The sequence below is a fragment of the Conger conger genome, chromosome 15, assembly GCF_963514075.1.
Source record: "Conger conger chromosome 15, fConCon1.1, whole genome shotgun sequence".
NCBI classification, from domain to species: Eukaryota; Metazoa; Chordata; class Actinopteri; order Anguilliformes; family Congridae; genus Conger; species Conger conger.
This window is the reverse complement of record NC_083774.1, coordinates 19,472,182-19,484,174: the sequence shown is the minus strand read 5'-3', so window position 1 is coordinate 19,484,174 and position 11,993 is coordinate 19,472,182. Positions and strand designations below refer to the sequence as shown.

General features: G+C 39.4%; 1 protein-coding gene across 1 annotated transcript; it reads right to left on the bottom strand.

Annotated features, from left to right (window-relative positions):
* Positions 1-5,371: 5,371 nt before the first annotated feature.
* Positions 5,372-9,212, bottom strand: pop4 (POP4 homolog, ribonuclease P/MRP subunit). The gene is made up of 7 exons (XM_061222450.1): positions 9,119-9,212; positions 8,840-8,892; positions 8,079-8,302; positions 7,535-7,612; positions 6,747-6,808; positions 5,966-6,067; positions 5,372-5,870 (listed from the first exon to the last, which is right to left on the bottom strand). The coding sequence occupies exons 1-7, from the start codon at positions 9,123-9,125 to the stop codon at positions 5,734-5,736; spliced, it is 663 nt and encodes a 220-aa protein (XP_061078434.1). The 5' UTR covers positions 9,126-9,212; the 3' UTR covers positions 5,372-5,733.
* Positions 9,213-11,993: the final 2,781 nt, after the last annotated feature.

Below are 11,993 nucleotides of genomic sequence, written 5' to 3'. Positions count from 1 at the left end.
ATATCTGTATATATTATTGTGCCTCTAAATAAAGCACCCTTGTGTGCCACACACACACACACACACACACACACAAACACGTGCATAATTAGCATTATTCTTCATAATACTGCTATAATGCTAACAAAGACAGTGTTGTTGTCCCTTGCCATGGTCAGTCAGATGACCCAAACAAAAGCAATCAAAAGAAGTAACTGGATAAAGAGGTTTCAATATGACTTACTAAATATATGCAAAATTTCACAACAGGGCATGACCACAAGCTCTTATGCAACCCTCTTTGAAACAGTCTGTGCTTGACTGAGGAAACGATGGGCATTTCCAGAACTAATAAAATCTATTTTTTTAAAGCTCCCATTTCCGAGAAAATGCCCAGTAGTTACATTCACAGCTGCCTTTGTTAAATTATTTGCAAGGGTTTCCTGGGAATGTCTTTCAGACAGCCATATGGGGCTTTTTCCCACAATTGAAAAAATTATTCTGGATGAAAAAAGTTCCATATCCATATAATCTGTATATGATCCTCATAACATTTTACATTTACATTTTTGTCATTTGGCAGACGCTTTTAATCCAAAGCAATTTACAAGTGCATAGGGTCTTCCACAAGTTAAAGCAACACATCCATAACTAGTAAAATACGCATGTGCTGTTCTAAACATACAGTCATCATAAGTGCAATTCCAATTTTTGGAATATCGGAAAGGGGGGGTGGATATTGATGGAACTGGTGGAACCAGTGTCAGGGTGAGTGTAAATGAAGGTTGAAAGTTGAAACTTTACTCTTGATATAAATAGAATGACAGTCATTGCCATGGAATATATTTTTACATTCATCCCTGTTTTAGCAACAACAGTTCCTTATTTTGTAAGTAACACGTGGGTGGCAAAACAAGCCTGGGGGGACCTTGCTTTCTCTGAATTTTGGAAATGCACCTACAACAAAAAATATGGTCATGCCCTTTTTTCAAGACAAAAAGTGTTACAAAATTTAGTAAGCAAAATGCTACATTGTACTTCTAATAATACATTCATCTGTATTTAGTCAAAAGCCGAAAATATTTTCAGCAAGAACATTTTTCAGTGTTTCAGCTTCTGTAACTTTGTTTGAGTAATATTTGAAGTTATTCAGAAAAGAAACCCCAAAGGGTTACCTTTCAGAAGAGGCCAGGATTATGTCTGTAGTCAAAAGGGTTCAAGAATTTTATTTTTGGCATGTCATTTTCAAGGTTGTGTCAAGAAAAGGGGTGATACTTAAGGTATGATACCTAATAACACTAAAATGTGGAATCAATCAAAATGGATAAGTGGTTACTATGCCTAGCATGTATTCACATGATTAATGTTGAATCATCAATAACATTTGGTTTTACCAAACACATACATGCCCAATGCTGAAAACATTCTAATTTCAAAGATCGCCTTAAGGTTGAGCTGGATAGCACAGCCGCCTCACAGCAAGAATGTCCTGGGTTCAAATCCCGGCCTGGGCCTTTATGTGTTGAGTTTGCATGTTCTCCCTGTGTCTGTGTGGGTTTCCTCCCGCCATACAAAGACATGCAGGTTAGGCAACTTGGGGGCATTAACAGGGCATTGCTGCAAAAGACCACACGTGTTCAGTCAACTTACCCCATATAAATAAATGTTAATAAATACATAAAATAACTGTTAGATTCTTACGCAAATTGAAATTTGTCAGATGTGGTTCTAACTGTCCAAAGATTCCCATCTTCACATTGACTGCCTTCCAAGAGCTTAAGCTTCCTGCTTTTCACGGACTATAGGTCTGTGTCAAATTAGACAGCAGTAAAATGTATATATTCTATTGAAACTTAAGAGACATCTAGTTTCACAATTATGCAGAACAACAAAAGCTCTTTCTTTTGAAAATGAAAAAGGCAATGGGGTTTGTGCATGAAGGCGGCGGTGATTTCAGATCGCTGGCCGTTCCAAATTAGGGTGAACATGCTCAGCCCCATGTTGTGTGCCAAATTAAATAAACATATGAATAAAATCTATTTCTCATCCAGGTTCAGATGGGTGTTACATACTGGCTGGGTTACAAAAAACATTCTCACGGAAGTGAGTGAGAAAAACAGTCAGCCTGGAATGCTGTTGAGCCTGGTGCAGGCATACAGGCGTTTGTCACACGGGGGGTTTCCAGCACTGCTTTAACTGATAACACAGATAGAAACGTTTCGTCACCCTAAGGTGACAAAACCTCAGACAAGTAAAATCCTCCAAAAAAACAGACAGCAGTGCTGATGACACATTGCCTTCAAAACAGCATCAATTCCTCTTGATATACTTGCACACAGTTTTTGAAGGAACTCGGCAGGTAGGTTGTTCCAAACATCTTGGAGAACTAGCCACAGTTCTTCTGTGGATTTAGGCAGCTTCAAATGCTTCTGTCTCCATGTAATCCCAGACTCAATAATGTTGAGATCAGGGCTCTGTGGGGGCCATACCATTACTTCCAGGACTCCTTGTTCTTCTTTTCGCTGAAGATAGTTCTTAATGACATTGGCTATATGTTTTGGGTCGTTGTCCTGCTGCAGAATACATTTGGGGCCAATCAGATGCCTCCCTGATGGTATTGCATGATGGATAAGTATCTGTACTTCTCAGCATTGAGGAGACCATTAATTCTGGCCAAATCCCCAACTCGATTTGCAGAAATGCAGCCCCAAACTTGCAAGGAACCTCCACCATGCTTCACTGGTGACTGCAGACACTCATTCTTGTAGAGCTCTCCAGCCCTTTGGTGAACAAACTGCCTTCTGCTTCAGGCAAATATTTTGACTCATCAGTCCAGATAACCTGCTGCCATTTTTCTGCACCCCAGTGTTTTCGTGCATAGTTGAGTTGCTTGGCCTTGTTTCCACTTCGGAGGTATGGCTTTATGGCCACAATTCTTCCATGAAGACCACTTATAACGAGACTTCTCCGTACAGTAGATGGGTGTACCTGGGTCCCACTGGTTTCTGCCAATTCTGAGCTGATGGCGCTGCTGGACATCTTCTGAATGGGAAGGGAATAATGTGTCTTTCATCTGCTGCAGTTTAAGTTTCCTTGGCTGACCACTGAGTCTACGGTCCTCAACGTTGCCCGTTTCTTTGTGCTTCTTCAACAGAGCTTGGACAGCACATCTGGAAACCCCTGTCTGCCTTTCTACATGGGAGAGACCTTGCTGATGCAGTATAACTACCTTGTGTCTTGTTGCTGTGCTCAGTCTTGTCATGGTGTGGACTTCTGACATTAAACTGTCTTCAGCAACCTGACCTTGGAAGCAGAGTTGGGCTGTTCCTCACCCAGTTTCAACCCTCCTACACAGCTGTTTCTGTTTCAGTTAATGATTGTGTTTCAACCTACATATCAAATTGATGATCATTAGCTCCTGTTTGGTATAATTGGTTAATCACACACACCTGACTATGTGCCTACAAAATCCCTGACGTTGTGCAAGTGTACCGTGAATAATTCATGCTGGTTTGAAGGCAAAGGGTGGTCACACCAAATATTGATTTGATTTTGATTTATCTTCCGTTCACTCACTTTGCATGTTGTTAATTGCTAAAAATAAACTATTAACATTTCAATTTTTCAAAGTATTCTTACTTTACAGCATTTTTTCACACCTGCCTAAAACCTTTACACAGTACTGTGTATACACACTTACATTGACACATATGTACGTACACACACACGTGTATGGGTGGGGCCATTTCTTCCAAAACATTGTATATGGCCATTAAGTTGTACAATTGCATACATAATTGGATGATTGATGGGGTATACATGATGATCTTCTCAACTTACAATGGAAGCTTCCATTGCCTTAGGCTAAAGGCTGACTGAAATACACGTGAGTAAACAGCTTTCATTGCCTTACGCTAAGGGCTGACTGAAATACACATGAGTAAACAGCTTTCATTGCCTTACGGTAAGGGCTGACTGAAAGACACGAGTAAACAGCTTTTGATAAAGGTGGTGAGCCTTGGTATGATTTTTAATGGCACAGAAGGTCAGAACACATATTTTTCATCATCTAAGAGATGGTGTCCCATATAGCAGTGTCCCCTGACACCACCACTACCAAAAAAAGAGCTTTGTTTATATCTAATTTACGTATTTGCAATACATGTTTACATATGCATACTTTGTAACACTCACATATAGAATTGAAAACATTCCTATTTATAAATATTATAGCTATTCTTTCACTTTTTGTGCATTTTGTCACCATATTTCAGAAGTGTGTCTCCCCCCCAATTGGTTATTTAGTTTATTATTATTATTATTATTATTATTATTAATTGTCAGTGCTTTGATAATAGTAAAATGTTTCATTTGTATTTAATGTTTTGAGGCATAACAGGTATAAAAAATGATTTATACATCAGAATTTATATACAGTACATTTGATATACCATCTTGGGGTAGAGTTGCTGATCAAAATGGTTGTGCTCCTCACACATGAGTCTGGAAGGTGGATGAAATAAGGGTCCAGTAGATAAACTGAACATCGATCCCAGTTTAGGAATGTGTAAAGATAGAAGGATTGAGTGGATTATAGATCCCCCTTGTGGATTTCACTGGTACTGCATGTCTCAATGAAGGGAAAGGTGACCTTTTTTTAAGTTTATGTTTTCAATGGGCCCAGACAGATGTCTATGATGGAGGATACTTAAACAGAAATTCCCAGTGACCTGCTCACTTTACAATGGCTAGTATAGGGCCACAAGTGAGCTGACCTCAGAAAATACCCATTAGGTAACTGCAATAAGCTGGTACAAAAATTATTTTTCCATAAGCGATGCTTATGAATGCAATAATTTTACAGCACTGAGTCGCAATTAAAAATGTAAAAATCAGTTTTAATTTCAGGGCGATAGTTCACTCCCAAGCTCTTAGGCTTGGTTTAGATGCAGCTGGCCTAGTCAAACGACAGCTACCATACTACCTGTTCTTGCATGCATAACATTATGCAAACGACTTACAAACTGGATTTGAAGCAAGGATTGTCAGACGAAGTAACAGAAGAGAGCTTCAGGCATGTTGTGTAGAGTCAATTATATGAGCTGGAACTTACAGAAAAGCAGGCAAACAAAGGCTGGGCAAAGGTAATTGTTGAAAGTGACAAAGATGATTTAATTATTCCTTACCATGTTTGAATTAAAAGGAACCATTTCAGTTCTGTCAGTAAGTTGCCACTCTGAGGCACAAATGTAGTGTAGCACTGTAGATATAGGAACCCACCCCACTTCTTGATGGCAAGCATCATTGGAATTAGGTCCAACCAACTCTTATATTAAAGGCAGTTCTAAATAAATAAAGCAACATGTACACATACAACATCGGGAGACATAACTTCACTGTGCAAGCCATTTTGGTGTTGCTTATATTTTATTGCTTTTTTAAACCAAACCCGTTGATGCCTCTGTCAATGAGTCAATGAACTGCACAACCAAATATCATTGCACAGAACAATGGTTGGGTCTAAATGAAAATATACACCAAAACTTAAAATAATATTTTAGAACTCCATAACATGAAGAATGTCTTTAAAGAAATGTAAAAAAATATATAGAAATTATGCATTACATGTTCATATATCAATAAAATGACAATAATCAATTAAATACACATCATGCTTATAAAACAAAAAGAAATAACAAATGACATTTCCTGGCCCATTTTAACTGGATGAGACATTGGCACCATTTGTCTCCCTTAGAGATCTATGGTTCCCTTCGCTTTAAACTTCTTAGCCGACCTCTCGCTGGATTTCAGCTGGAACTTGCTGCCGTAGATATGGGAGGTGAATCCGTCGATTTCCACAGCAAACACGCTGTTGCGCTTGGGGATGACTGTGGAGCAGAGAGAGAGCAAGACTTTAATTCGTCCCATTTAACACGCATGTTCCAGATGTTGCAACGCACTGCAACGTTTGCTCATTAGATACCTTTCAGTTTGTCCTCTTTGGTGATGATTTTGAAAATGTGCTTCATCTCTTGGACCAGGATTCCCGTCGTGCCCACGTATGACGGGCATTTGGATTTTTCCACTGAAATATAAAAACAGGATTTATGCAGTAGGACCAAGACAGAGCAGTCACAGCACTATGTTAGCACCCGTATCAGTGCACACATACTGTACACACGACAATGCGAGTCAGCCTTTCGCTTCAGTGTTCAGTCCCCCGCATGAGAAAATGCACTGATAACTGGTAACAGGTAATGGGAGGAGCCATTGCCAACCTATCTGAACCAAATCAAAATGCTCTCGGTAGCAAAACCAGGACTAGCTAAGATGACATGTGCATGTGGAAGCTGTAATTTTGGGTTTCCAGAAACCTCAGTCTCCTATTATTCTGCTTCATAGGCGCTGAGCTAAGGGTAGGCACCACATGAGATGTTGTTCCCCCACTGGATGAAGTTAAAAAGTAGGTGGATACTTAGGAGGAAATAAATTCAATGCACAAAAAATATGAACACATCTCACTGCTAGCAGAGTATGTTTGATAGACCACCGATGAGGTTATAGAAAGGAAGGACACCTGGAATTAGATAAGCAGGAAATATTCAACAAGTGGATCGTGATGATGCATGCTGGAGTCCAGGGCATGCCAGACTCCCTCCATTAATCAGGATAAAATTATTTTGTATTTGTGCACTCTGAAATTAGAAAAAGTCGAAACTACAATGGGTGAAAGGATCCCAAATGATTGAAAATGAGTAGCTCACCTGTGATTATAGCTCCATGAAAATCAGCTTTCAGGAGTTTCTGTTGAATTAACTGTGGATTGCTGTAACACAATGGAAAATGTGCAGTGTGATATTACAGTACATTTACTGCAAATAACAGCCAAAGAAATTGAGACCAGTTCTTAAGGTCCGGTCTCTCATTACCAGTTTCTTCACCGCCAGCCTGCTCGTGCAATATCAGCTGAATGAGACAGAATGGGCCACATCGGAGAGGGGAAGCACTCGAGACAGATCATAGATGGTATGAAAATATTCACTTCTGAAAATAAACTGGTATTCCCTCGAAACCGTGACCCAAAATTTGTTTAATAACTTTTCCAGAGTTTCCGGTTGTATTACAGGTAAAATTCCAATCAATATAGTTGAAATAACAAATTACATGAACAGAAGATAAAAACTACAGTGAAAATTAAAAACTACTGCAATAGGCCAAACAGAATGTCACATGGAGACCTCTCTCCAACCAGTATAAACCAAGAAAACTAAGTAACGCAATCTGTTACTTAGGTTGGCTTTTTTGGTTAACAAACTGCAATAGGTTTCCTTGTTTTCCAATGCAAGCATCTATGACAAAATGTGAGCTAGGCTATGTAAAAGGGGACACAATGAGAGCAAATGGTGATAATTCTAAATGACCAGTATTAAAAAACACAGAATAACTGACTAAGGTGTTTAATATGTTTAATATGGACTGAAATGTCATTACAAAGCTGGGCAGGATGGACAGCTCAGCCTGAACTCTTCTTGGTTCTGTGCACGCTGCTCACCTGTCAGGTCTTAGTCCGTTACACAGGTCTCGTATGTACTGCTTCCACAGCTCATGGAGTGGCAAGAACAGTTCATACCTACAAGACGAAACCAATGGCATCAGTTGAGTTCACATGGATTTACTGTTCTGGTTCTGTGAAGCGTTTTAATTACTGGTTAATTGCAAGTAAATATAGGTTACTCAGGCATTCACTGTGATAATTACCATTGATATTAACAGCCAGAGGTCCCATATTGTGCAAAATGACACTTCCCCTGCTATGTAGATTATAAAGGAGTTGGAGGTGCTATGGACATGTAAAAGAGGATAGAGATTGTTTTTTATTGGAAAAGTGTACATGGGGTGTTTAAAAATACCTCAAAATGCAGAACCTAGCTGGTGCTTGCCCACTGGATATATATTCCCATTTCCCAACTCCAATTTAAGGTATGCTCTATTGATTATCCCTGGCCAATAGGTCAGCATTGTTTAATTGAAACCAATAAAACTAAAGCTCATACTAAGTCAAATCACAATGCAAACATTACAGCAGCACTACAAACCTCTGGTGCTCTGGTTTCAGTTGAAAGATCTTCATCTCTCTTCTCTGCTTGGCATTTAGTCCTTTAGACCTCTTCTTTATTGGCTTCTCCTTTTTCTTTCTGGGGTACTCTAGGACAACAGCCTTCCGGTCCATGAACTGATTAATGGCCTCCTTGCTGAGGCCGGGAATACTGTTCTTTAGAAAGGCGTTTGTGAATGCCTCTGCCTCTCTGCCATCTTGAGACTGGAACAGCAGGTGGTGTAAATTGCATCATATAAATCAAAAAAAAAAAACACCAATAGTGTACATCACAAGTTTTCAAACAAATGGTCTGTAATGTAGTTCCAGATTATGCCTTCATGTAAAATAAACCTTGCATGGTTTTACTTCTTTTACTTCTTCTCTTAGGGGACATCGTAATGACATTGTTTGACCAAGTTTGGTGTAACGTTAGAGTACATGACTGCAGCACCAAATGCAAACGCGGTTGCAGGACAGCACTCCGGGTGAAATAAAAGTGCAAATGAGAACTGTGGTAAGGGACAAGCGATTACATTTAGCTAGCCATCAGTTAGCCTAAGTTCGCGGAGAAGATCATGTGCCCATAGGTAAATACGTAAGCATTATATCCCAATACAACATCAGCTTCCAGGACCATTAAGTTCGCTATCCACCCTGACCCATCAGAAATCTACCAAATGTGTGCATCGCATTTCCCCAATCTCCCATTCCAGTGTGCTTTAAACCATGTCGTTAACTGTAGAAGCAGCAAATTGTTACCTGAAGTCCAATAAGTTTTTTCTGATCTTCTGGTAAACGAGAGTGAAGAATTCCTACAAAGTAAAAGCCAAACAGAGAATGTTTAGCTCGAATAAGGGACTGGCAACACATTCTTTAGCCAAGTTACCTAGCTAGCCATCTAACCTACCCAGCTACAGTCGCAAGGAAGATTTGAAAGAATTCAGCACAAAATGTAAAAATACTTGATGTCTAGGTGAAAGTGTCACTATTATGTTACAATTTTGTAAATTAGAGTAAGATTAAGCATTTAAGACTTACGCTCCATGGCGTTTTCAGAAAGGCTTCAGAACGAGAACGCCGAACCCAACACGTGATATTTATGCTCCGTTACTTTTCCTGATCAGACTCGAATAGTCGAATGACGATTCATTGACGATTCAAGTAATCTTAAAAGTAAAAGTAATAGGTACGCCTATTAGCCGTCCAACTAAAAATTTAACTGTATCCTGTTGGGAACACGTATAAACCAAAATTCGTTTTGGTTGGGTAGTGACAGAGAAAGCAAAAATGTTCGGCATTTTAAACTATGGAATAATCGCCTCCATAACGAGTTTGCAATTATTGAGGCTAACTGTAGCAATAGACAACATCTACTCTATGAGATATTCATGTCAGAACCCAGTGATTGGGGCTATATATTAAGTTTGTTTGGATACCACCTCACATAGGAGTAATAGGTAAGGAGATGGTAGATGTGTGTGCTAAACAGGCTTTAAAGGCAGATAAAATACAAATTGAGGAAGGTATCAGTAAGTCCGATATCAATTAATATATTAAAATGAATTGGCAATGAAGAATGGAGCCAAGGAAGTAAGGGTTGACATTAATTTTCCATCCAACCATTGTTTAGGAATACAAGGGCTGGAGGGGAAAACAGGAATGAGGAGAAAGTTATATCTAGATTAAGACTTGGGCACACAGGATTAAGATCATTGTTTGTTATAAAGAAGCATGAGACAGGTAGGTTTGATTGTTGTGGAGCCCAATTAAACTATTTTCCATGTAACCAATGACTGTACTAGATATAGTAGGGAAAGGAGTTTGTAGGAGATGGGGAAGGAACTAAATGTTTGTAAAATTCTGAAAAGGTCTATGGGAGAGAGACATATGCAATGTCTCATTCAGTACTTAAAAGCAACAGAAATTGCTTTCTCTCTATTTTTTTTTCTCTCTCTAATATTTATCAAGTAGTATGTAAGTCATCTCAGTCAACACTCCATATCAGGTGGTGGCAGTAATTCACCCTTTGTTGTTTGGCAACCGCCACTAAACAAAACTAAGAAGAAGGCCTATTTAAAATCATCTTGTTTGCAACTGTAAGTATTAAAATGTATACATTTTTTTTTTTTTTTGCAGCTCTTGTGCATCAAATGTAAAGTAACTACAGAGGGAGAATAGGCCAGACAGTGGAGGACCCAGACATAAGGGCAAACAGTCTCCAGTGCGCATACTAAGTGCAAAATAGCTTGCAGTAAGAGCAGTCGTCTGGCAGTCGGAGGGTTGTTGGTTCGATCCCCCACCCGGGCTGTGTCGAAGTGTCCCTGAGCAAGACACCTAACCCCTAAATGCTCCTGACGAGCTGGTCAGTGCCCTGCATGGCAGCCAATCGCCGTCGGTGTGTGAGTGTGCATTAAGCATTAATTGTACAGCGCTTTGGATAGAGGCGCTATATAAATGCCAACCATTTACCAAGTACAAAAAAACAATCACAGTTTCTGTATATGTATACAATTTCTCTACAATAAAATTTTCATCAACAATATTCAATTATTTTTTGCTATCTGTTTTTCTATTATGAATCTCTTCACTCCGGGCCTTTCACGGGTAGTTTTACTTTACTGGTATTTAGCAGAACGCAAATGAAAGACCTGGGTTCAAAGTGCAGTCATACTTTAGCAGTTGCAGCTGTTCCTCAAGACAACATACCATAAATCACATTACACAGTTGAAAAGTATTGGTGGAGGCTTCTACTTGCACAGACACGGTTAACAAGTTTTGGCAGTGGAAGCGATAGTTCTGGATTAAAATGATTTTTTGAAAAGAAGAAAGGAAAGTATAGGTCGATTTATTTTACCATGCTCACATAATTGCATTGCATTTTCAGAATAAAAAATCCAACAAATCAAACCAACCAGTAGTGTATCTGCAATCAATGCCCCCATTGTTGCGTCAACACATTTGCCCTGCACCAGTTGGTCCGTCCCACATTAAAAACAGTAATCACTGCTATAGTAATGTGAATAAAAGTTTAATTTTCACGCATTGTAATGTTAAGCAAAACAAGTAAGTGGTTTTCTTTTGGAGAAGTGACACACAGGTAATTTTCAATCGATGATGGACACTTTATGTACTGTACTGGTGCAAACCCTGCATTTACAGTGAATGCTATGTATTGAAACTATTTCCATTTTTGGCATAATAAATGTACGGTGTGATGCAGGGCTGGGGGTGGCCACTGCATCACATGGTAAACAGACAGAAACACAGAATTGGTAGTTAACTGGCTAATTGCCTTTTATTTTAGCAGGAACAAAACAAACAAAAACTCAAATAATAACTGGGAAGTCAAACTCAAAACAAAAGCACAAACCCACAGAAACCAGTCCATACACCAAACAGAAGCCCAGAGTGCCAACTCCCAGCCATTTTGCCAGAAATGTCCTCTCGCTAGGCATGGGAGCAAGGTCTTATATGCAGCCCACTGATTAGGAAAATGGGTGGCAGCTGAACCAATTGGCCTAAGTGTCAGCTGCCACCCTGCCTGGGTGCAGGCCCAAAGCTGTACACCAGGGGGCAGCATCCTGACTCTTCCTGGCACCACATGATATAAATGTAATATCAGTATAAATCAAAAAGAAGAAATAATTAGGATTAAATATGTAATATGTGTGTATATATGCACTCAGTTTATTAGGTACACTGGTACACCAGCTTGTTAATGCTAATATCTAATCAGCCAATCATGCGGCAGCGACTCAGTGCATAAATCCATAGACCAGAGTCTCGAAAGAATGTTTCCAGCACCTTGTTGAATCTATGCCACTAAGAATTTGCTTGGGATAATGGGCTGTTCCTTTCACCACACGTTTGGCTTTCCATTGTTTTGGTTAAGGTTTATTCTGGTCCCATCTG